The sequence below is a fragment of the Cynocephalus volans genome, chromosome 10 (assembly GCF_027409185.1).
Source record: "Cynocephalus volans isolate mCynVol1 chromosome 10, mCynVol1.pri, whole genome shotgun sequence".
NCBI lineage: Eukaryota > Metazoa > Chordata > Mammalia > Dermoptera > Cynocephalidae > Cynocephalus > Cynocephalus volans.
In genome coordinates this window covers 18,409,719-18,435,557 of record NC_084469.1, presented here as the reverse complement: position 1 = coordinate 18,435,557, position 25,839 = coordinate 18,409,719, and the positions used below count along the sequence as shown (strand labels likewise).

Sequence of the window (25,839 nt, the reverse complement as noted above, 5' to 3'; positions counted from 1 at the left end):
GATGATGGACATTTGGGCTGGTTCCAACTCTTGGCTATTGTAAAGAGTGCTGCGATGAACATTGGGGAAGAGGTATACCTTCGACTTGATGATCTCCATTCCTCTGGGTATATTCCCAACAGTGGGATAGCTGGGTCGTATGGTAGATCTATCTGCAATTGTTTGAGGAACCTCCATACCATTTTCCATAGAGGCTGCACCATTTTGCAGTCCCACCAACAATGTATGAGAGTTCCTTTTTCTCCGCAGCCTCGCCAGCATTTATCGTTCAGAGTCTTTTGGATTTTAGCCATCCTAACTGGGGTGAGATGGTATCTCAGTGTGGTTTTGATTTGCATTTCCCGGATGCTGAGTGATGTTGAGCATTTTTTCATATGTCTGTTGGCCATTTGTATATCTTCCTTAGAGAAATGCCTACTTAGCTCTTTTGCCCATTTTTTAATTGGGTTGCTTGTTTTTTTCTTATAAAGTTGTTTGAGTTCCTTATATATTCTGGATATTAATCCTTTGTCAGATGTATATTTTGCAAATATTTTCTCCCACTCTGTTGGTTGTCTTTTAACTCTGTTAATTGTTTCTTTTGCTGTGCAGAAGCTTTTTAGTTTGATATAATCCCATTTGTTTATTTTTCCTTTGGTTGCCCGTGCTTTTGGGGTCGTATTCATGAAGTCTGTGCCCAGTCCTATTTCCTGAAGTGTTTCTCCTATGTTTTCTTTAAGAAGCTTTATTGTTTCAGGGTGTATATTTAAATCTTTAATCCATTTTGAGTTGATTTTAGTATACGGTGAGAGGTATGGATCTAGTTTCATTCTCCTGCATATGGATATCCAGTTATCCCAGCACCATTTGCTGAAGAGGCAGTCCCTTCCCCAGTGAATAGGCTTGGTGCCTTTGTCAAAGATCAGATGGCAGTAAGTGTGTGGGTTGATTTCTGGGTTCTCTATTCTATTCTATTCCATTGGTCACTGTGTCTGTTTTTATGCCAGTACCATACTGTTTTGGTTATTATAGCTTTGTAGTATAGCTTAAAGTCAGGTAGTGTTATGCCTCCAGCTTTATTTTTTTTGCTCAGCATTGCTTTGGCTATGCGTGGTCTTTTATTGTTCCATATAAATGTCTGAATAGTTCTTTCCATTTCTGAGAAAAATGTCTTTGGAATTTTGAGGGGGATTGCATTGAATTTGTATATCACTTTGGGTAGTATGGACATTTTCACTATGTTGATTCTTCCAATCCAAGAACATGGGATATCTTTTCATCTTCTTGTATCCTCTCTAATTTCTCTCAGCAGTGGTTTGTAGTTCTCATTATAGAGATTTTTCACCTCCTTGGTTAACTCAATTCCTAAGTATTTTATTTTTTTGGTGGCTATTGTAAATGGGCAGGCTTTCTTGATTTCTCGTTCTGCATGCTCACTATTGGAGAAAAGAAATGCTACTGATTTTTGTGTGTTGATTTTGTATCCTGCTACTGTGCTGAAATCATTTATCAATTCCAAGAGTTTTTTTGTAGAGGTTTTAGGCTGTTCGATATATAGGATCATGTCTTCTGCAAACAGGGACAGTTTGACTTCCTCTTTTCCAATCTGGATGCCCTTTATTTCCTTCTCTTCTCTGATTGCTCTGGCTAGTACTTCCAACACTATGTTGAATAGGAGTGGTGAGAGTGGGCATCCTTGTCTAGTTCCTGTTCTTAAAGGAAAAGTTTTCAGCTTTTCCCCATTCAGGATGATATTGGCAGTGGGTTTGTCATATATGGCTTTAATTATGTTGAGATATTTTCTGTCTATACCTAACTTATAGAGGGTCTTTGTCATGAATGAATGCTGAACTTTATGAAATGCTTTTTCAGCATCTATAGAGATGATCATATGGTCCTTGTGTTTGAGTTTATTAATATGGTGTATCACATTTATTGATTTGCGTATGTTGAACCAACCTTGCATCCCTGGGATGAATCCCACTTGATCGTGGTCAATAATTTTATGTGTGTGTTGCTGTATTCTGTTTGCTAGTATTTTAGTGAGGATTTTTGCATCTATATTCATCAAGGATATCGGCCTGTAGTTTTCTTTTTTGGTTATATCTTTACCTGGTTTTGCTATCAGGATGATGTTTGCTTCATAGAATGAGTTTGGGAGATTTGCGTCCGTTTCAATCTTTTGGAATAGTTTGTAAAGAATCGGTGTCAATTCCTCTTTGAATGTTTGGTAAAATTCTGCTGTGAATCCATCTGGTCCTGGGCTTTTCTTTGTTGGGAGCCTTCTGATAACAGCTTCAATCTCTTTTATTGTTATTGGTCTGTTCAAATTTTCTACGTCTTCATGGTTCAGTTTTGGGAGCTTGTGTGTGTCCAGAAATTTATCCATTTTGTCCAGATTTTCAAATTTGTTGGCATATAGTTATTTATAGTAGTCTTGAATGATTCCTTGTATTTCAGATGTATCAGTTGTAATATCGCCTTTTTCATTTCTAATTTTGGTTATTTGAGTCTTCTCTCTTCTTTTTTTTGTTAGCCATGCTAATGGTTTGTCAATTTTATTTATCTTTTCAAAAAACCAACTTTTTGATTCATTGATCTCTTGAATTGTTTTTTGGGTTTCAATTTCATTGAGTTCTGCTCTGATCTCTATGATTTCTTTCCGTCTGCTAACTTTAGGTTTGGATTGTTCTTGTTTTTCTAGTTCTTTAAGGTGAAGTGTTAGGTTGTTCACTTGCCATCTTTCCATTCTTCCGAGGTGAGCATTTAATGCAATAAATTTCCCCCTTAATACTGCTTTTGCAGTATCCCACAGGTTTTGGTATGATGTATCATTATTTTTATTAGTTTCAATAAATTTTTTGATTTCCTGCTTGATTTCTTCTTGGACCCATATGTCATTAAGTAGAATGCTGTTTAACTTCCATGTGTTTGTATAGTTTCCAGAGTTTCGTTTGTTATTAATTTCTAGTTTTAATCCATTGTGGTCTGAGAAAATACATGGGATAATTCCAATTTTTTTGAATTTATTGAGACTTGATTTGTGACCTAATATGTGATCTATCCTGGAGAATGATCTATGTGCTGATGAGAAGAATGAATATTCTGAGGTTGTTGGATGGAATGTTCTGTAGATATCTGCCAATTCCATTTGGTCTAGAGTCTTGTTTAGATCTTGTGTTTCTCTACTGATTCTTTGCCTAGATGATCTGTCCAATAATGAGAGTGGGGTGTTCAGGTCCCCTGCTATTATGGTATTAGTCTCTATTTCCTTCTTTAGGTCTAAAAGAGTTTGTTTTATAAATCTGGCTGCTCCAACATTGGTTGCATACATATTTATGATTGTTATGTCTTCTTGATGCATCAGTCCTTTTATCATTAAGTAGTGTCCCTCATTGTCTCTTTTTATGGTTTTTAGTTTAAAGTCAATTTTGTCATATATAAGAATAGCTACTCCAGCTCGTTTTTCTTTTCTGTTTGCATGGTAAATCTTTTTCCATCCTTTCACTCTTAGTCTGTGTGAATCTTTATGGGTGAGGTGGGTCTCTTGTAGGCAGCATATAGTTGGGTCCTCTTTTTTGATCCAGTCAGCCAGTTTGTGTCTTTTGATTGGGGAATTTAATCCTTTTACATTAAGGGTTGTTATTGAAAGGTGTTGATTTATTCCTAGCATTTTATTGGTTGTTTGGTTGTCTTAGGTGTGTTTTGTTCCTTGCTTTCTGATTTACTGTTTGTTTTCTGTGTTTGTTGGTTCCTTAGGTTGTAGATAGCATTTTTGTTTGCTTGTTTTCTCTTCATGCCATTTTTATTATACTAGTGGGTTTTGATTTTTCTTGGGTTTTTATGGCAATGGTAGTTATTTTTCATGAACCAAACCCAGTACTCCCTTGAGGATTTCTTGTAAGGGTGGTCGTGTGGTAGTGAACTCCCGCAGTTTTTGTTTCTCTGAGAAATATACTATTTGCTTTTCATTTCGGAAGGATAGCCTTGCAGGGTAGAGTATTCTTGGCTGGCAATCTTTGTCTTTTAGTATTTTGAATACGTCATCCCATTCCTTTCTAGCTTATAGGGTTTGTGATGAAAAGTCTGATGTTGGCCTGATTGGGGCTCCCTTATAGGTGATTTGACGCTTCTCTCTTGCAGCTTTTAAGATTTTCACTTTGTCTCTGAGTTTTGCCAGTTTGACTATAACATGTCTTGGAGAAGGCCTTTTTGGGTTGAATACGTTTGGAGATCGTTGAGCTTCCTGGATCTTAAGATCTGTGATTTTTCCTATACCTGGGAAGTTTTCTGCCACTGTTTTGTTGAATATGTTTTCAATGGAATCTCCATTTTCCTCCCCTTCTGGAATACCCATGACTCAGATATTTGAGCGCTTAAGGTTGTCTGATATCTCTCTCAGATTTTCTTCAATGTCTTTGATTCTTTTTTCTTTCTTTTTGTCTGCTTGTGTTATTTCAAACAGCCCATCTTCAAGTTCAGAGGTTCTCTCTTCAACTTCGACAAGCCTGCTGGTTAAACTCTCTGTTGTGTTTTTTATTTCGTTGAATAACTTCTTCATTTCAGCAAGTTCTGCTACATTGTTTTTCAGGACATTGATTTCCTTGTACATTTCCTCTTTCAGGTCCTGTATACTTTTCCTCATTTCATCATGGTGTCTAGCTGAGTTTTCTTGTATCTCATTCAGTTTCCTTAGAATTATCACTCGAAATTCCTTGTCAGTCATTTCAAGGGCTTCTTATTCTATTGGATCTAGAGTTTGAGATTTATTAACTTCTGGTGGTGTACTTTCTTGATTTTTTTGTATTTCTGGTATCTTTTTTTTGATGTTTATTCATTGTGGCAGGGGGTTTCACAGTCCACTGGTTTGAGACTCTTGACTAACTAAGATGTTGCTGTGGTTTCCAATTTGGTATGGCTACCTCTGTGACTGCTCAGTTGGCCTTTAGTGCCTTGTGTGTATGGTTGCCTCTGGTCTTGGGCCTCTCCGGGGAGCCACCCGTCTGGTCAGCTTGGACTTTGCTGGGCTGCTGGATCACGTACCACAGGGTGTGTGATCTCTGTTGAGCTTTCACTTCCTGTGCAGGACTTCTCCCTGTTCCGTGTGCTCTGGCCCAGGCTGTTGGATCGTGCAGTGGCGACCCCACAGGGTGTGTGGTTTCTGTCGAGTCTCCACCTCCCTGGCCGCCCGTCTGCCCACTCTGTGCACACTCGGCTGGGCTGGGACATGTCTTCTGCACCCCTCGTCTATCAGCTGGGCCTTCAAGACCCTGCTCAGCACCGCCTCGCCCAGGAAGTCTACCAGGTTTCTGCTAGGCACAGACGACCGGTCGCTCTGGGTGCCTTTGTAACACCGTGTAGATCTTTCTCAGGACTTATCACCTTCCTCTTGGTATCGCGGTTACTTGTGTACTTGTCTTATCTCCCACACCAGAGCGTGAGCTCCTCGGGGGAGGAGCCCGCAGCACACGGTTCACCTTTGTATCCCCCCAGCACGGACCGAGTCTGGTGCCCGCCCGCAGTCAGCTCTCCGGCAGGTTCAAGTGGACTTGGGAACTCTCCAACCACACTATTCCTAACCAGAAATGGGTTAGGCGTTTTTCCCAACTGGTGGCCGCAGAGATGGTATCTGCCTCCTAGTAACAGGAAGTTTACCGGGGCCGGAGCCCAGGGTGCGGTGGAGTGACAGTCGGCCCCGCCTGTACTTCCTTGCCCTCCTGACGCTGGCCGGGGATGCCCCACGCCACCAGCCCCGCCAGAGTACCGCAGAGGGAGTGGGAGGGGAGGCCAGCCCGCAGGCCCCGGGAAGTCCCGCTCTGGGGCAAGCAAGTGGGAAGGCTCAGTGAGGAGCCGAGCCAGGTGAGGAGGACAGGCTTGGCTGGGCCGGGCCGGAGCTGCCACCACCTGAGAAAATGGAGGCAGCCCCGGGGACGGTGAGTGGCCCGGTGATGCAGGCGGAAGCCGGGTGGGCGTCTCCCCCCCGAGCAGGGCTGGTCTGGGGTCACTCACAGGGCTGTGCCAGGTCGGGCGCTTTTGTCACCTTCCCCGTTCTCAGATCCCGCCGCCTCGGGCTGCTTGCTCGGTCCTGCGGCGCGGCTCGGGCGCTCCCAGGAATCTTCTTTTATGTCGGCCTGAAACCTCGAATCATGAATAGGGCAGCTGGCTGCCTTCAGCGTGGCCCCGGCCTCCAGGATCCTGGCTGCCTCCATAGCAGCCCTGGCGCCGTGTTCCCTGTTTAGAGACTCGCTTTTGCAGCTAAGGAACAGTTCTTTTCCTGCTCCATACTTCAAATCTGTTGCCTGTAAATGAGGCAGCCTCTCCTGCCAAGGGCAAAGTGGTGGTCAGCCCCCACGACCGGCCACCAGCAGCGGTCCTCCCTTAAGAGACGGCAAGAGGAAGGTCCACAAGTTTCCCGGATGCCTTAGGCCCATTGGCCGCCTTTTCCACCTCAGCTACTCCGCGCCAACCGCCGCAGCCACTGCCATCTTGTAACTCCGAAAAGAATTGATTTTATGCTTTTTTTTCACCCTGAACCTATACTTGAAGAAGTAATTGTCTCTGTTATCCACAGTCAAGCCACCTGACTATATTTGGAGTTTATATGAGTGATGTGCTGGCGTCATGTTATATCTCTTCCTCATTCCTAAATTGACAAGATTAATCTTCCAATATAGGGGAAGCATGTTATTTGGTGAGGGGTATTGTGGTTTACCTGTATATAGTTTTCATGCTCAATTATTGGTAAGAAAATACAAGTATTAACCACTATTTGTCTTTATTTCTTTTGTGAAGGTACTTTTGAGTGAGGATTCTGACAGCGATGGTATTGTGGCCCACTTTCCTGCCCATGAGAAGCCAGTGTGCTGTATGGCTTTTAACACCAGTGGTAAATCCTTTTTTTTTTTTTTTTTTTTTTGACATTTATTATCATGGGTTTTCCAGCTAGCTTTATTAGAAATGGAAAATATTCTTAATGTCTCAGTGTATATCAGAAAAGTTAGTAGTGCTCAGTGAGTGCTTATTAAATTTAAGAACCTCTCCACAACATTAGTTTTGCTCTCAATAAAGTAGTGATTGAATAGCAGCCATAGGTAAACAGTGCTTTTGAGTAAAATTAATCCTGTGTTATTATTATGCAAAGAACTTTAACATTCAAAACTAGAATATTAATGTATATCAATGGTATTTTCCTTGTAACTTGTAACATTTTATGAGCCATTTTAGTTTTATTTTTCCCTGTTTTTGGTGGTGTTGTTTTTCTATTTGTTCTTAAAAAATTTGATAAGGAGATATATTTTAGCAATGTAGAATGCCCTATTTTTACTTTTCACCTTTTCTCCAAACTTTTTATTATGAAGAGTTCCAAACATAAAAATAAACTCAAAAAGTAGTGCCGTAGTCACCCATGTACCACTACCTAGATTAAACAGGTGTTCACATTTTATAAGTATATATGAAGGTACTTCAAAAAGTTGATGGAAGGATTTGTATTATCTTTTTTTTTTTTTTTTGTCTTTTTTGTGACCGGTACTCAGACAGTGAGTGCACTGGCCATTCCTATATAGGATCCCAGTGCTGCACTCTCCCGAGTGCGCCACGGGCTCGGCCCTGTATTATCTTTTAATTCTATTTTTTGACAGACTTTTTGAAGTACCGTTGTGTGTGTGTGTGTTTTGCTGAAACATTTTAATATGTTAGATGCACTGTGACTTTTCACCCAGTTCAAATTAACTATGTGTTTTCTAAGAATGAGGACCTTCTCTCTCATAGCCAAATATTATATTGTAGCCCAGAAAATTAACACTTAATATTGTCTAATATTGAACCCATAGTTTAAAATTTTCCAATTGTCCCAAAAGTATGTACTATAACTGCTTCAAACCAAGGTCTAATTAAGGTTCACTCTTTACCTTTTGATTCTTTTTAATGTAGTATAGAACTTGTACCTTTTAATTTTCATTTTGCAATGTCCAGGTGAGTTGTCTCATTGAAATTCTGGATTAGTCAGATTTTTTCATTACGCTTACGATAATATTTTCTGTATTTCTCCATTCCCTGTAGTTCTGTTAACTGGAAGTTAGGTCTAGAGAGGCTTAGAACCATTTAGGCTAATGAGTTGTTTATTTGTTTTTATGTTTGTTTTTAAATTTCATAAGTTATATTAGTCCGTTTCTGTTGCTTATAATGAAATACTTGGACCTGGGTGATTTATAAAGAAAAATGAAATTTATTGCTTACAGTTTCTGAGGCTGGGAAGTCCATAGTCCATCCATCTGGTGATGGCGACAGTGACCCAGGGGTCTCACATTGCAAGATGGTGGAAGCAGAGCAAAGAGAGAAAGACAGACTCCTTTTCTCTTAAAGCCCTCAGAACCATGCCCCTGACCACCATTTTTAATCCGTTCACTATAGCATGGTCCTGCAATCCAGTCACCTCTTCAAAACTCCATCTTTCAGTCACATAATAGGATTTCCTACCCTGTTAACATTCACAGTGGGGACCAAGTTTCTAATACATAAAACCTGTGGGACACCATTAAGCTTCAGTGAGTTTTGAGGGGACATAATTCAATCCACTACATAAGTATTGCTGTCTACACAATTTCATCCCAGTAGGAGACACTTTATATCACGTTATCTCCCTATTAGTGATACTGTGTTTGATCACATGGGTAACTTAGTGACCATCAAATGTCTACATATTGGAGATAGGTTTTTCTTGTGGAGATTAGTAGGTATTCTGTGGAGTGTTATTTTGACCTGATTTCTGAAAGAAATTTTTAGTTAATAGTTTTGTAACATTGGAGATTGCAGAATGGTGTTTTCTTAATCTGTCATTTTTTCTGCATTTATTGACTGCTGTTCTTCTACTGAAAAAGAATTTTCTCTCATCAGCCAGAAATGAACTGTTCTCTTGTATATAAAAGGCAGGATAAACTCCTAATTCTTTCTTTCTTTACCAATTTTCTTAGTAAGGAGTTGGTATAAATACTTATAATAGTGGGAAACAAGTTATTTTAAAAATAACTTTCTAAAGAAAAGATAAAATTGCGCTTTGCTTTCTCTGGTGTAGGGCTTCATAAACTTAAATTCTTTCAGATCTTACCCATTTGGTTGATGTATCTGAGGAGCCTTCCATTTTTGTCTTATTCTTCAAAAATGATTATATTGCTTAAAATTGGTGGGGAAACCCATCTTTTTCTCTTCTTTTCATCTTTTCAAATAAAGAATGATGGTAAGAGAATAATGTAGAGCGCTTTGAATAATCTACCTCTAATAATTTAGTCATTTTTGATGAATAGAGCAAAATTTTTGCAGTGATTGGTGATGGGTAGAATTGCTTTAATTAATAAAGACAAACATTTGTTGAACTTCTCTGAATTTTGTGGGAATTAATTTTGATTTGAAGAAACAGTCTGGAAGTTATGTCACTTATAGCACTCCACTTGGAGTAACCAATATGACTTGTTTTGATATCCCATCTGTTGTGTCAAATCTTTTTTTTATTAGTGTATATCTCATATAACCCTAGTTAAAATGCTTCTGACATTGGAAACTATATTTTTTCTTGTCCACAATTTTACATTTTAAGAACAACTTATTACATAATTTAAAGAATGTCATAGTCATCTCTATCATCGTGAGCAGTTAGTTTTCTATCAAAAAATGCTTTCATAATTTTGTTCTACACTTGCCATTTGATTTGTCTGACCTCCCACATTTGTGTTTATATGAAAAGATTAAAAATGGGATTGCTTATACCTAATTTTCTGTGTTCCTGGAGCACTAGATTAATAAGTCTATGATGTATAATTTATTTTGGGGTAATCTTTTGCTTAAATGATAATTTCCCTTGCTAACCGCTCTGTTCCTCCCACGTAGTGATCAAATGTCATTTATTTTTGTATCTCTCGTGCTTAGCATGGTTTCTCAAACAGTGTTAGGAAACTCATCGAATGAACTATTTTGAACTAATTCCCACTATGGACATATGCACTATGCTAAGCATGGTATTCTCTGCTTTGACAATAACATGGATAGGTCAATCTATTGTTTTTCTTTTTTCTCTCCTTATTTTCTATTGATATTTAATTAAAGTCTACTTAAGGTATTCTGGAATTTATTCAATTTGGGGTGGTTATTTGTGTACAAAGTTTCCTTATATCGATTTTATATAATTATTTCATATAGCAATCTATGAAGCCTCTTAATATCATTGGAAATTATGGGGATGCTGACCCTAGATATTCGTTAATTGTGAGTTGATGCAAATTAATTTAAATAACAGGAATTTCTCCACCGAAGTATTAACTGTACCTGTGAATTTGTGAGCAATAAAAATAATGGATATTTTCTTATCATTTCACTTTTATTATATTAAATATTGCTTATTCAGAATTATGGTGGGCCTATATTTTAATATATTAATGAAAAAGCACATGTATGACTATATTTCAATTGTTTGTAATCCTAAATATTTTATTTTGTCTTTTAAATAAGTATTATTCTGAGAAAGAGGTCTCTAAGCTTTACCATACTGCTAAAAGTATTCATGGTAAAATGTTTAAGAGTTTGATAAAAAATTTTAAGCTTGATGTGGTTTCACCTGGTTCAGCTAGCTTTTTCACTACTGAATCTATTCACATTGCCTCGCAAAGTCTTGGTGATTTAATTAATAAGAGACAGTTTCTATACATAGAGTCTTCTGGTGTGATACAAGTAAATAAGGAATTATTTGTGTCTGAGGAATGAAAACCCTATGTAAAGTAATGACAGAGTGCTAGGAGGTGAATATTAACCTGGCTTTGGACTATTGGAGCTAGTTCTCCAAAAGGAAATCAGTTCTAATCTGGGACTTAAAACGTGATTAGTTAGGAAATAATAATTCAGTGCCCGGTACATAAATAAATATTAATTTAACGAATAAGGCAAGAAAAATGCAGCACATTTGAAATAGATTGTGAAGTGGAGTCTATACAGTGGAAGTGGACTCATCAGTTTGTTATACAGCAGATAATGTTTTTTGATGTATTTTCATTTCTGCAACACTTTATAAATGCCGTGTACCTGTTTAAATATTTGAATTAAACGAAGGGTTTATAACTCAGCAACCACTCACAATTGGTTTGCACAATGCCTTATAGCAGTTGGTAGGCAGAGATTTTATGCAATTGCTTACCATTCGTCTTAGTTGTTTACTGTTCAGCTCTGAGTATTTTTGCTGTTCAGAATGTTGACTGTCATTGCTTATGAGCAAGGACTTAGAAAATATTCAATTCTCAGTGATTTGGAGGTCCTGATTTGTTTTTGTTGTTGTTGTTAAAGTTAATGCTAGTCAGTAACTACCCAGCTTCCTACAGATAGCCTTTGCATTTGTTCATGGCTTGTAGCAATCAGCTCCTATCATTAGGCGACATTTTATTTTGCTTATCTAGTTTCTGGTTTGTATTTATTGTTCTTACTCTCTTGGATTGAGATATATTTACGTACATAATGTATGTTTCAGTGAAGCACTGCACTACCAATTGTAAATAGATGCCTCAGTAGTTAGTTTTTTTCCCTTAAAATTTGTGTTGTAGTTTTTAAAAATGTTATTGAGATAACTGTTAAGTCCTCCCCAGTAGTAAATAAGAAATTTACTAATGTGATTAACAAATGTGATATTAGAAAAAGAGGTAGTTTTCTGTTCATTGGCTAAATTATATTCGTTAGGTTCTGAACTTTGATTTTGTACAAAGGGATGTAATTTAAATGGGCTTTAGTGCAGTTCTTATAGTTTTTATTTCAATATAACTTATAGATACTCCAGTAACATACTCCAGTCTTTCTTTACTCACACGTTTCTAAACTTATTATATCAAGAAGTTTTAACTATTTTAACTTTATAATAATTCTCTATATTTGATTAAAGGCATTTTCATGGAGTATGTAATGTGGCTAATAATAACAATAATAGCAATAGTGCTTCTAGAATACTTTTTCCTAGTTTAGGCAAGTTCGTTTAAAAGAAACAAGACGTACAAAAATTTTGATTGTTTCTTTTTGAAGCTGATCTTTTTGTTGTTGTTGTTTTTCTTTGGTGGCTGGCCTTAAAGCTGATCTTTTTAAAACCAGTTTATCTGTATGTTTTACTACTATACTCAGAAATATAAATACATTTCTTGTAGTCTTTTTTTTTTTTTTTTTTAAAAGAGAGACATAGTTTTAGATGACAGTGTTATAAAAGTGACCTGGGCAACAAAATTCAAGAACAAACCAGACCCGTGGCCAACTCCTGGGAAATGTTAAAAATACTGTAAAATGTATACAATGGAATAACACTACAAAATGAATTAAGGAGAAAATGTAGGTTGGTTGACTGGGTGGTATGCAGTTCTGTCTTGTATGGGACCTATTCAGAAAAGAAATTAAGGGATGTCATTAAATAGAGTTGTGAAACTTCTAGTTCAGCAGCTGCATTCAGTTTGTTTTTCAATTTCTCTTTCTCATTCTCGTTTATTAGCTGTGACTCTGAGTTCAGCATTAAAACAAATATTTTAATAGTGGCATTTATGATTTGTTTGGAAGTGCCAGGTCCGTCACCATGCTTAGATCTGGGCAGATTCAATATGGGTGGTGTAAATTTGTTGCTTTCAATTATTTAGGGACAAAATGAGTAGTATTTTCTAGGGAACTTTTAAAAAAATTAATAAACTTTATTATTTGGGGCAGTTTTAAGTTCTCAGCGAAATAGAGCAAAAAGTACAGAGAGTTTCCATATACTTACTTTCTGTACACATGCACAACTTCCCTATTGATGTCCTGTGACACATTGATTCATTTGTAAAAACAATGGATGAACCTACACTGACAATATTATCACCAAATATATTAGGGTTTGCTCATGGTGTTTTGAAAAATGTATGATGATATTTATTTACCACTGTAGTATCATACTGAATCGTTTCAGTGCCTTAAATGTTTTTCATCAAATTTGGGACTTTTCAGCCATTATTTCTTGAAACATTCTTTCTGCCTCTTTTTCCCTCTTTTCTGCTTATGGGACTGCAGGTCCTTTTAGATTGGTACCATTCATGGTGTCCCACAGGTCTCAGAGATGTCGTTCATCTTTCTCCATTATGTTTTTCTTCCTTAAGCTGGATAATCTCAATAGACTTGTTTTTAAGTTCACTGATTCTCTCTTCTGGCTGTTCAAACCTAGTGTTTCAACCCCTCCAAGAGAATTTTTATTTCAGTTATGGTCCATTTCAACTCCAGAAATTCTGTTTGGTATGTATGTATGTATGTATGTATGTATGTATGTATGTATGTATGTATGTATGTATGTATTTCTGCTACAGAGATCTGTGCCCTTGATCTTGGTGTTACGACACTGTGCTCTAACCAGCTGCGCTAACTGGCCAGACCTGGTTCTTTTTTCCAGTGTTATCTCTTCATCAATATTATTTACTTGGTGAGATGTGTTCTTATACGTTCCCTTAATCCTTTAGATGTGATTTCTCTGCATCATCACAAGCATTTGGTATTCTACCATTTTTTATTTTATATATTTTAGATATAGGTCCTCTGTCAGATATGTGATTTGCAGATGTTTTCTTCCCAGGAGAGTTTTGGCTTTTTATCCTCTTACCAAGGTCTTTCACAAGGCAAATTTTTTTACTTTTTGTGAGATCATCCAGTTTACTTATTTATTTTTCTTTTATGAATTGTGTTTTTGTATTCATGCCTAAGAGGTGTTCACCAATCTGGCGCCTGAAGATTTTCTCTTATGTAATCTAGTAGTTTTCTAATTATACGTTTAAATCTGTGATCTGTTTTGAGTTCATTTTTGTTTAATGTGTCAGATATAGGTTGTGGTTCATGTTATTTCCCTATGGATATCCAATTGCCACTTCACCATCTTTTCAGGACAGTCTTTCCTTCATTGAATTCCTTCTGTACTTTTCACAAAAAAGTGATGAAATACTTATGTGGGCTATTTATGGATTTTGTGATGAAGATGAATTTTTTTAGGTTTTTTTTTTTTTTCCGTCTGGGAATATCTGTATTTTGCCTATAATTTTGAAGAATATTTTCATTAAGTATGATATTTTAGTTTGATGGGTTTTTTTTCTTTCAGCTCTTTTTGTTTGAAGGTTTTGGCATTATTAATCTTGAACTTGTTGGTTAGTTGAGTGCACAGTAGCACTATTTTGGGGGCTGCATTTGAATCTGTGGTGTCACAAATGGAGTCATTGAAAAAAAGTGTGCTGAGTTCTCCTTACCTTCACTTAATTTTTTTCTTTTGTACTAAACATTCAAATAAATTTTTTTAAACTGTGATTTTGTTGTTTTTCCAGTTTGTTTTCATCATGGGGCGAGAACATCAGCTTCTTGTGATTTTTCAAACTCAACTCAGAAGCTTCCTCGCCAGTCACTTTTGAGCATGTAGAATGTTCTTTTAGAGGGTACTAGGTTTAGAAAATATTCTGTGTATATGTATTAATCTGCTCAGGCTGCCATAATCATATACCATAGAGTAGATGGCTTAAGTAACAGAAATTTATTTTCTTACAGTTCTGTAGGCTAGAAGTCTTAAGATCAAGGTTCTAGCCAATTTGGTGTCTGATGAGGACTTTCTTCCTTTCTTGCAGACAGCCACCGCCACCTTCTTGCAATGTCCTTACATGGCTGGCTCTTCCTCTGTGTGTGCTCATGGGGCGGGGGGGGAAGAGAGATAGAGAGATATATAACAGGTCCCCACCCTTATGACCCCTCATTTAACCTTAACTGCTTTTTTAGAGGTGTCATCTTCAAATACAGCAATACTGGGTGTTAGGACTTCAACATATGCATTTAGGGGGACACAAACTAACAGTACATATGAGAATCATTCTGTTATTCTCAGTCTCGAAAGAACACTTATCCCAGTTATAAGTTATTTTACTTAACCATGATTGTTGTATCTTACTTATTTACATGTTTACTTTCCATTTTAAAATAACAAAATATTTTGTAAGAAATGTAGCATTTTAATAATGCTTCTATCTTAATTAACTTCCTTATTGCACTGAATTAACTTGTATTGCCTGGCACTAGTTACTGCTTCAACCACATTTTCCTTCCAACATTTAGCCATACTAGGTATCTTTCAGTCCCTTAAACAGGTTACATCATTTGTCCTCTGCCTGGAATCCTTTTTTGCCGGGCTAACTCTTATTTGTCACTTGAGTCCCATCTTAAATATCATTTCAGAAGTCTTCCTTGATCCTGTGTAAAATGTCATGTCACCCTTTCCTAATCATTTGCCACTTAATTGGGCAGTTTACTTAATCTGCTCGGGTCACTCTCAATGCCTCAGTTTCCTCACCAATAAAATGGGGGCTAGTAATGGTATCTGAAATTATACCTAACACATAGTGAGATTTCAATAAATATTAGTTGTTGTTGTTATTATTAGTTTTCTTCATCCTCGTTTTTTATTTAGTTATACCCATCAGAGTATCCTTTCAATGTTAGAGGTAATCTTTTATTTTGTCCACAGGCATTAGTCCAATAACTTTCACATACTTGTTGCTGAGTAAATGTATATTGATAAATTGATATATTGAAATAATTAATTACATTGGATTTTTAAATAATTATAATCATGAAAAAACTACTGAAGGACAGAGATAAGACATTTATTCGTTGTAATTATTCATTTGTTGACTAAAACCAACTCATTTTGAAATTGTGGTTTGAATTGTCTCCTTCTCTTAATTATGGAATGATCCATGATGGCAAATTGCAGTAAATGTAGATACATATAACAGATAGCTAAGAGCGAAATATGTAATGGATATTAATTAAAAATATCCTGTGGAAACTACATTTTATTTGCCTAACAAGAACAATAAACTGGTATATTATTAATTACATTAAAATCAAAAAATATGAAAATCATATAAAGAAATCCAAAACTTATATTAACATAAAAAGATATGTTTTTATATATTAAAAATTACAAACATAAGAAATCCTCAACTCTGTGATAATCCTAACATTTCTAAAACAGATATGCTGTCTATTTTTTAAAATCTTAAAAAAAAATTTTTTTTCTTTTGCTGTTGTTGTGTTGTTTTTCTATATTTTAGATATGCTGTCTTTAATTCAGTAAATAATTAGTCCAGTTTCCAGAGGTGTTACTTCTGCCAGTTGAGCAGCTGAGAGCTGTGAAGTGCAACATATCTGCATTTTAAATAATTAACCCCTCCTTGGCAGGGAAATTGCTTTTCCATCCATTTATAAGAGGAAAATGAATGTTGAGTCTCTAGGAAAACAGATTAAACATGTACCCCTTTAGATGCTTGACTGCATCTTTAACAGACTTGAAATTCTTCTGGTTACTTAAATGCTGTATATTGAAAAGTGATGGTGGTCTTTGGTTAATTGTTAAAGAAGTTTAAATTAGATGTTTTGTTTGTTTTAGCATGAAAGTTGTTCTTATTGATCCCAGCAAGTGGTCAGAAGAAATACCTTGTCTTGATCTTTGTTAACATCTATAATGCCTCAGATTTACAGAATAATGTTGCTTGAGATTTTTCATCTGACAGCTTCTGGTTTATCACTACCAGTCATCTATACTACATTGTTAACAAAGCAAAGGAAGCTTGAGGAATTTATTTTCTTAGAATGGGATGTTTCCATTATAGGTTTATATTTACTCTTTTGTTTCATCATCTTGTAAAGTGATGTGTTTTACTTATGTAATGGATTACTCCCTGAAGAATTAGTTCTCTTTGCTCTCTGTGCATTGTGTCTCTGTAATTACATGAGAGTTAAGAAGGAAATTTGCAGGGATGGCTTACCATTAGGTATGGTAGGTGCAGTGCCTAGGGCTCATAATACTTTCAGGGCCCTATACCATAATGTTTTCATTTCTTTTAAAAGCAAAAGAATACAAAATTTTAAGTTAATAGAATTAAGTCCTAAAATAAAACGCAGCCATAAAATATTATTTTAAGTAATTTTTCATGTAGGAGAGGGCACATGAAGGCAAAAATGCTTAGGTCCCATGGAAGTTCTAATACAGTCCTGTGTCCTGGGTGTTCAGCAGTAAGTGAGGAATCCTGCCCCTTCTCCACCATCACTGTCACAGTATTCTCTCTTAATTGAGCAAAAGTGTGTGACTAATATTGAATGAACTGATGAAAGATGTTGCTATGGGTTGAAAGTTTGTCTACTCCAATGCTCATGTTGAAAATGTCCAGTATGGTAATTGAAAGGTAGGGTCTTTAAGAGGTGATTCGAATGCAAGGAGGAGTATGTCCTCTTGAATGGATTAATCCAGTTATGGATTAATGGGTTAATGGTTTTATGGGTTATCAGGGAGAACGGAGGGCTTTATAAGGAGAGCAAGTGAGCATTTAAAGTGCTCTTGCTCAGCCTTTTACCGTGTGATTTTCTGCATTGCCACGGGACTCTGTAGCAAGTAGTTACAAAGCAGAAGGCCCTCACCAGATGTACCCCTCCATCTTGAACTTGCCAGCCTCCGAAATTGTAAGAAACAAATCTCATTTTCTTATAAGTTAACCAGTTTCAGGTATTCTGTTATAAGCAACAGAAAGTGGACTAACACAGATGTGAATGCATACATTTGAATAGTATGTAAAAATGTGAAGTAAACATATATACTTGTGACAGTATAGCTATCTACAACAGATACAACAGAAATACAATATAAACATAGTATTAAATTTTGAAAAAAGGTGAAGAGGGACATGTGTAGCCAACTACATACATGCAGAGCAGCTAAGGTTGATTTTAACTTTTTTTTAATCACAAGGACCTTACTGATTGTTAAACGTTGAAATGCTTGAATACTTGTCCCTTCCCCTTGCCTCTTTTCTAGAATGCCCTGACCCTCCCACAGCATGTGGCTTATTTCAGTACTGTTCTCATTCAGATTGGTGTGTATTCTTGCCATACGTTAAATATTTTGAATATTACTCTGAAAACACTCCAGATATTTCTCAAGGACACATACATTTCGAAGGAAATTTATTACATACAATCTGGTGTATACCGAGGGTGAGAAGCAGTAGGGAATGGAGAGCAGATGCAGAAATGGAGAATCAAAGGGAAAATGTAAAGACAGCAAGAGAATGTTCTTGTATGGACCCATTCACATGGATGAAAGGAAAAGTGTGATTAATTCTTACATGTATCTGAAGTCTGAAAAGGATGATATCTACAATACTGAGAAGGCAATGGTGATACATATTAATTAGTCTTCAGAATTAATACATGTAATCTTAACAGTTTTTAAGGTCCCAACAATAAAAAATGATAGCAGGTCTTCTAATTCTAACTAGTAACCAGTAAGTAGTTAGAAATAATAATTAAAAATGAACTGGTTTTGTGATTTTCCCTGTTTTTTTTAGTTGTTTTTACAATCCATTAAGTAAATATACAGTTTAGTTGTGCACGGAATGCCTGCCCACCCAGTGATCTTTTTTATATGTCAGCCATTGTTCTTATACATGCTCTTCCTGAAACACAGTCAAAAAGTCATGCCTTGGGCCGAGCCCGTGGCGCACTCGGTAGAGTGCTGCACTGGGAGCGCGGCGACGCTCCCGCCGCAGGTTCGGATCCTATATAAGAATGACCAGTGCACTCACTGGCTGAGTGCCGGTCACGAAAAAACGACAAAAAAAAAAAATAAATAAAATAAAATAAAAAGTCATGCCTTGATACTGGTTGGTCAGGTAGATAATCAAACCTAGTTTCTGGAGACACTTGGTAACTTTCTAATATTTGATACATTTGCTCTTATACCTGACATGTGAGTGTTTAGTGATGTGCAATTTGGAGTAGAGTATTTGATAGGTATTTTTGAAACTTTATCTTTCATCTAATCACTATCAGTTACAAAGTTTCTGAACTCCTTTGCTAAAATTCTGATTCAGGACTGTTATATTTTCATGCATGTGCAAAGCTTGTGATTCATGGTGTTTTGACCACTCATTTGACCAAGCTGCGTGTATGAGACACACTGACCTCTTTTTTGACCCCTCACCAAATACTTGTCTCTTCTGTACATCCCTCTCTGACGGCTGTGTTTGGGGTTTTTGTCTTTCCTTCCTTATTTTTCCCCCATGGAAGTGGAGGGGCTAATCAAGTGTTTTAACTTTATAAGTGATATGTTTAACATCTTGTCTTTTTCCTTTCTCCATTCACTCTTATCAAACCAAATTTACCTTGCTCCTCACCTTCATTTTTGTTTTTGCTTTTCTTCATTTTTATTGAACTGTAACTTACATTATCTAAATTGCATAAATTTTGCATGTATAGCTTGGTGAATTTGTATATATATACACACCTCTTTAAGTAACATCCACACACTTCAAAAGATCTATTTCATACATCTCTGAAATATACCAAATGTCATTCCTTTGGAAATTCCCAATTTCCAAATTTACCTTTCAAATTATATTTTGTAGTCCTAACATAAACAATCTGCTTCATGCTGATTGCTCTGCATCATAATCTCCTTTATTTTTGCTTCCTGCCTTCTGCTTTTTATATTTCACTTTGTCTCTACTCTCTGTCTACCAAATTCCTGCTAACCTCCACTCTGCATTTTATTAGCACTTTTAGCAGTTATTGTTCCTGACGTTAATTTAGCTTTAGTTGAGTGTGTATATTTCTGTGTATATAATTTTTTCTTGAAGTCAGTCATCATGTCTAATACTGTTGTATAGATACGTATGCCTCATGAGTACCTAGAATTGTGTTGGTACATAATAATAGAAAACACAAACTAACACTTTTATCCTTAGACTTTTGAATTTATATCTTTCATGGTCTGTGGGTTTCAGTTATCACATCTGTTAATTGAAATCAAGAATGTTGTTTCTAAGTCCTTTTTGAGATGTGAAACAGTAAAATTGTGGCATTTGCTATTTTCTTGAATTAAGTTATAAGTCAAATTAATCTTCCGTATCTTCCTAATTCTACTACTTCATCCAATTAAATACTTGTGCCATGCCAGTGATGCTCCATGTTGTGATGTTAGAATACAAATAAGAAAAGTCATTCAGTTATGATACCAAAACATATTTTTGTAAAAAATATTTTGTCACTTTTATGCTATGTTGTGTTAATAGTGTTTTGTTTATTATTATTGTTCACTAATCTTTAACTTTATTAAAAAGCGAATGTTTAAACCAAAAATAATCAAGTCAAGCTGATTCTAAATTTTTGTAGAATTTCAAAGGACCTAAAATAACCAAGTCAATCTTGAAAAAGATGAATATATTTCGAAGACTTAAACTGCCTGCATTTCTGAGTTAAATCTAAAGTTACAGTACTCAAGAAAAGATTTTGGGGGGATAAATATAGACATGAATAGAGTACAAAAGTAGATCAAAGTAATTCAATAGGGAAAGTATAGTTTTCTCAACAAATGGTACAGGAACAAGTGGGATATCTTTTTGGGGGAAAAAACAAGCATACACAAAAATTAACTATAATTGGGAAATAGACAATATAAGAGCTAAAACTGTGAAACTTTGAAAAGAAAATATAGGGTTATATCCTTTTGATCTTGGGATGAAAAAAATTTTCTTAGCTAGGATACCAGAAACACAAATAGCTAAATTGGTCTTCATGAAAATTAAAAATCTCTTAGAAAGATGATGTTAAGATATGCCACAGACAGGGAGAAAATTTCAGATAGGCAAATAGACAGACAGTGCAATTTAAAATGAGGAAAAAAAGTTCAGTCATGTCACAAGAGAAAATATTCAAATCACCAGTAAGCACATGAAAAACTGGTCAGCGTCACTGATCACTGAGGAATATGGCAAATTAAAACTGAGAAATAACAAAATACCCACTGAAATGATTAACATTTAAATAGACTTAAAAATCCAAATGTTGGTGAGGTTATGGAGCTTGTGGGAATGTAAAATAAACATAGGAACTTTAGAAACTGTCAGTTTCTTATAAAGTTAAGCATTTAATATATGAACAGCCATTTAATTCCTAAGTATTCACTGAAGAGAGATAAAAACATGTTTACACAGAGACTAGCACTTGAACGTTTTTAGGAGTTTGAATCACAGTATTCAAAAAGTAGAAACAACTGGGGAATGGATATATAAAATGTGGTATATCCTTAAAATGGAATACTACTCAGTAGTATAAATAAATGAACTACTCTTTCTTGTAGCAGACTCAGAAAATAGTGTGTGATTCCATTTACATTAAATTCTAAAACAGGCAGTGTTAATCCATAATGACAGAAAGCTCATCCATGGTTGCTTGGGGCCAGGAATATGGGGAAGGGATAGACTGACTGTAAAGAGACAACAAGACAATTATTTCAGATGTTCTCTGTTTTTATTATGGTAGTACTTAACATAGGTGTATATACTTGTCAGACTCATTAAACTGTACATTTAAAATGAATGCATTTATTGTATGTAAGTTATGCATTAATAAGGATGAATAAACTTTTATAAAATATTCTGGCATTTGGCAAGAAACATACTTACCTTCTTAGAGAAATAAGAACACACATTGACGTATCACAGTTTCCTAAATATTTATTTCATCTGTTGAAAATAGTGAATGCCAGAATACTTAATATGTAAACCCATTGCATACAGCTAAAGATATCTTTGTAAACCTATAAATTTCACAACTCAAAGAGAAAGAAAATTAATTTAATGTTTAAATAAAGTCATTAAGACATTTCTAACTGCTAAAAATGCAGTAGGTTGGATATAATAAGTTTAAAAAAGCGAGCTAGAAAACCAGTTGTTGGCTTCAGGCTTTTCCACATGGGACAAATAAGGGCAATATAACAGACTTTGTTCTAATTTATGTTGGTTACAGATATATGCGATTTTAGGAAGGGATCAAATAAGTCATCTCCTTTGGTAGTGTTTACTTCACTGCCTCTAACAGTTGTTATATAGTATGTTTGATAAAGAGTTACTATATTCTGGGCTACTAAAATGGGAGAATACATTGATGAATTTGATTACCAGTATCTTTAAGCAGCTTACGAAATGTGCGGATGTAAGCTGCTTAAGAATTGATCTGCCTAAATGGAGACTTTGAGACCATTGTTTTCAAGTATTGGTATTTGGTTTGAATGATTTATTAACCAGACTTTAGTAGTCTATGATATTATGGTTTTCTGCTATCTGAGGAGGTTAAAGATTTCTGTCAGTACTGGGATTCTGTTTTTTTTCTTTTGTGTTTACAGATTTGGCTATTAACTTCTATAAATAATTAAATTTATAAGTTTGCATCTATACAGGTATTGATTAGAAGGTACTACATTCACAGGAATTAATGGCAATATACAAAATTCTTTTATGTGTGATATAATCTGAATTCCTCTAAAGATTTCTATTTGATCCAGCATATTAGTGTTTGTGTCACTTCTTGGAAAAGAATGTAAATAGCTGCCAATTCATGTTTCATTTCACATGTGTGCACATGATAAAGAACCATACAATTAGATAAGTGTTATAAATAGGATATGGCAAAAAAGACAAACCTACTCATGTTTCCAAGATTTTATTGCATATGCCCAGTGGAGGTTTGTTACTCTTTAATTTTGCTTTTTGGGCTAACCAGCTGATGCCCAGTTGAAAAGACTTATGTTCTTAGAAGGCCACAAAAGCCTTAATGTTCAGTCTCCAGCTACCTCAGATTTTGGAGAACGCTGTGTGCCATCACCAGCTTCACTCCCTACCCTCTGACACTAATGCTCATCTATCAAACTTGAGGCAAAGAGTGAGGGAGAGGAAGCTTCCAGATAAACATACAGCAGTGCCTAAACAGCTAATCACTGTAGGCTTCCGCTTCCAGGCCCTATAATTAGAAGTCCTTCTTTTTCCTTGTATTCCCAGATGACGCAAATGCTTTTTGTGGCTTGGCACCTCATTTGGGGCGTGGGTTTAGTTTATGGCCAGGCCAGAGTCTGGTTTAGTCTTCTGATGCTGCATAAATAGTTCTCAAGCCACAGTCTACTCTGTATGAGTTTTTCCTTTTATGTATATATGCTTTTAAACTTTTTATCTAGAAAAAAGAATAAAGCTTGTTATTTTCCTAACAGAATATGTGCAAAAGAGGAAATTTTAAATTAAAAGAAAGCACATGATTATATAGTTCTACACTAGTTGTTCTTCATTTTTTCCTTGCTCTTTCAATTTTTAATGTTGTTTTAAAAGTTTTATGAAGAAAATAAACTAATTGGTGGATTATAGAAGCCGCATTTGGACGAAGGAATGGGAAAAGAAAACGTTTGAGATAGGGCACACAGAAGATAATAGTATAATTTTTCAATGTGTGTTTCCCTAAAAATTTGGATTGTTTTTATATAATAATATCTAAACAGAGATATATGCCAGTTTGAAAAGCTAGAAGCATATTGAAAAGTTTTCATCTGTGATTATCATTCATATGTAAAACAATACGAGTAATAGTCTTGATTTGGCAAATGGGGACTTTCATCTCAACCCTCATTCTGAGTAAAATGTTGACATGAGTTTAAAAAATGTAGGGAAGTTTATTTGCAGTATGTGAGGATGGAGTATGTAAAATGAATGCAAGTTTATCTTACTTCCTGTCATAATGATGTTTCAATTGAATTGTTTTTCAAGTGCAGAAAAGCATTTTGTTACAGGGAGGTGGAACCAGAAGACAGAAGTGGAGTGGTGATAATTCAAACTTGCTATAACTCAGCAAAAATGTAGGAGAAGTGGAAAAATACTTTCCACAAAAGGATAACAAATCATTCATTTCTAACCTCAGAGATTTATTGTTCTGATACAACAATAAGGAAAGAATATAAAGTGTGTCAATTAACTTGTGACCATAACTAGATGCATTATGGGATGCAAGGTTATATATACTGTTATAGGATTAATAAATAATTTGTCTAATTATATATAATGAATGGTACTTTTCATCATCTGAAACATATTCTCTTGGAAATAGCCAGGACATCTAGGATGATATTTTATTCTAATGTAGTGAGTAGAGCTCTACCTAAGATTAGCTAAGGAAACAGCAAACTTAAATATACTTAATCTACTCATTTAAATTACTACCTTATTTTCACACAGATGCTTAATATACTTTTATGTCTTTTCTTTCAACAAAGAAAAGTTTTAAAGTAACTAATGTGATTCCATTCCTGGGATAGCAGTGTAAGCTAACAAACCATCCTTTCTATAGAAAACAGTTATGAAATCTGGACAAAATTCAGACAGACACACGATATTAGGTATGTGTATTATAATCTCTGGAATAACTAATAAAAATTTGATATAAAGATATATAGCCAAAAATCCCATAGATAAGTTAAATATTAAATATTAAAAGTAGATAATCCAAGAAGTCAAGGAATCGTGAAAAGAGAAATAAAAACAAAAGCAAAGAGAAAAGCAGAAAAATTTTAAAAAATGAAATAGTAGACCTAGATCCAACCCTACCAATAAGTATACTAAATGGGAATGAACAACAAACACCAATTATAAATCAGAGATTGGATTAAAATGAGAGTGAGAGCAAGAGAGACACCAACTATCTATTATCTAAAAGAAGCCATTTTAAATTCATTCATGGATATAGATTAAAACATGGGAAAATATATACCATGCATGCACTAATCAAAACAAAGTTGGAGTGGTGATATTAACATCAGAGAAAGTAGACTTTGAAAGTAGAGCAAGGAAAATAACCAAGATTAAAATGGGAGATCATATTAAAAGGGTTAATTCACCTAAGAGTCATAACAATCCTAAATGTATATGAACCTAACCTTAAATATAGAAACAGAAGGAAAATAAACATATCCACAATTATACTTGGAGATTTTAACTCCTTCTCAGTAATAGAACAAGTAAGCAGTCAACCAATACATATAACTGAAGATCCAAACAACACTATTAATTAACTTGAATTGATTGATATTTATAGAACATTCCAGTTGGTTAAGTGTATATGGAGCAGTTACCTAGTTATATCACATTCAGAGTCATAAAACAAAGTTTAACAAATGTAAAAGAAATAATTTCTTGTCATAATGAAGTTACACTAGCAATAATATCTGAAAGGTATCTGGAAAATACCTAAATATTTGGAAACTAAATGACACACCCTTAAGTAACCCATGAGTAAAAGAAGAAGTCTCTAGGAAACATTTAGAACTAAATGTAGATGAAAATGCAGCCTATCAAAATTTGTGGAATTCAACTAAAGAAGGCCTAGAGGGAAAATCATACCAATATATGCTTCCTCTGGAAAAGATGGAAATTCCTGAAATAATCTATGCTTCCACCTTAAGAATCTTGAACAAAGGAAATCAGATAAACCTGAAACAAGGAGAATGAAGGAAATAATAGAAGCAGAAATCAATGAAATTAGAAGGAGAAAAACAAAGAAAATAATGAATCCAAAATAGGGTGCCTTAAAAAGATCTAGCCAGACTGATTTTAAAAAAAAACAGAGACAAAGAAGACACAAATTACAAATATAAAGTTTGTTCTTTGAGGCCTGCATTATCCTGATACCAAAGCCAGACTAATATATCAGAATATTTCATGAAGGGCAAACAAAAAACCCTTCACAGCTACCATTGTACTTAAATATTGAATGCTTTCCTACTAAGACATGAAACAAGGCGTGTATATCTCTTCTCACCACAGTTGTTCGCCTCAGCAAATATGAGAAAATGGAAAAAAGGGCATGTAGATTGGAAAGGCAGAAATCAAACTGTGTCTATTCCTAGACTAAATAGTTGTCATTAAAGAAAATTCTTATTCTCTACGAAAAAATTCCTAGAACTTGCACAATACACAGTCATTGTAAAAA

At 35.3% G+C, this 25,839-nt stretch overlaps 1 protein-coding gene across 8 annotated transcripts in view; it reads left to right on the top strand.

Moving 5' to 3' along the window:
- The window catches only part of BCAS3 (BCAS3 microtubule associated cell migration factor), a 601,295-nt gene that overhangs the window by 187,090 nt on the left and 388,366 nt on the right, over positions 1–25,839 (top strand). For all 8 annotated transcript variants that reach the window (XM_063109232.1, XM_063109228.1, XM_063109233.1 and 5 more), the window contains exon 13: positions 6,772–6,865. In XM_063109232.1, coding sequence (XP_062965302.1) covers positions 6,772–6,865 — 94 coding nt within the window. The remainder of the gene's footprint in view (positions 1–6,771; positions 6,866–25,839) is intronic.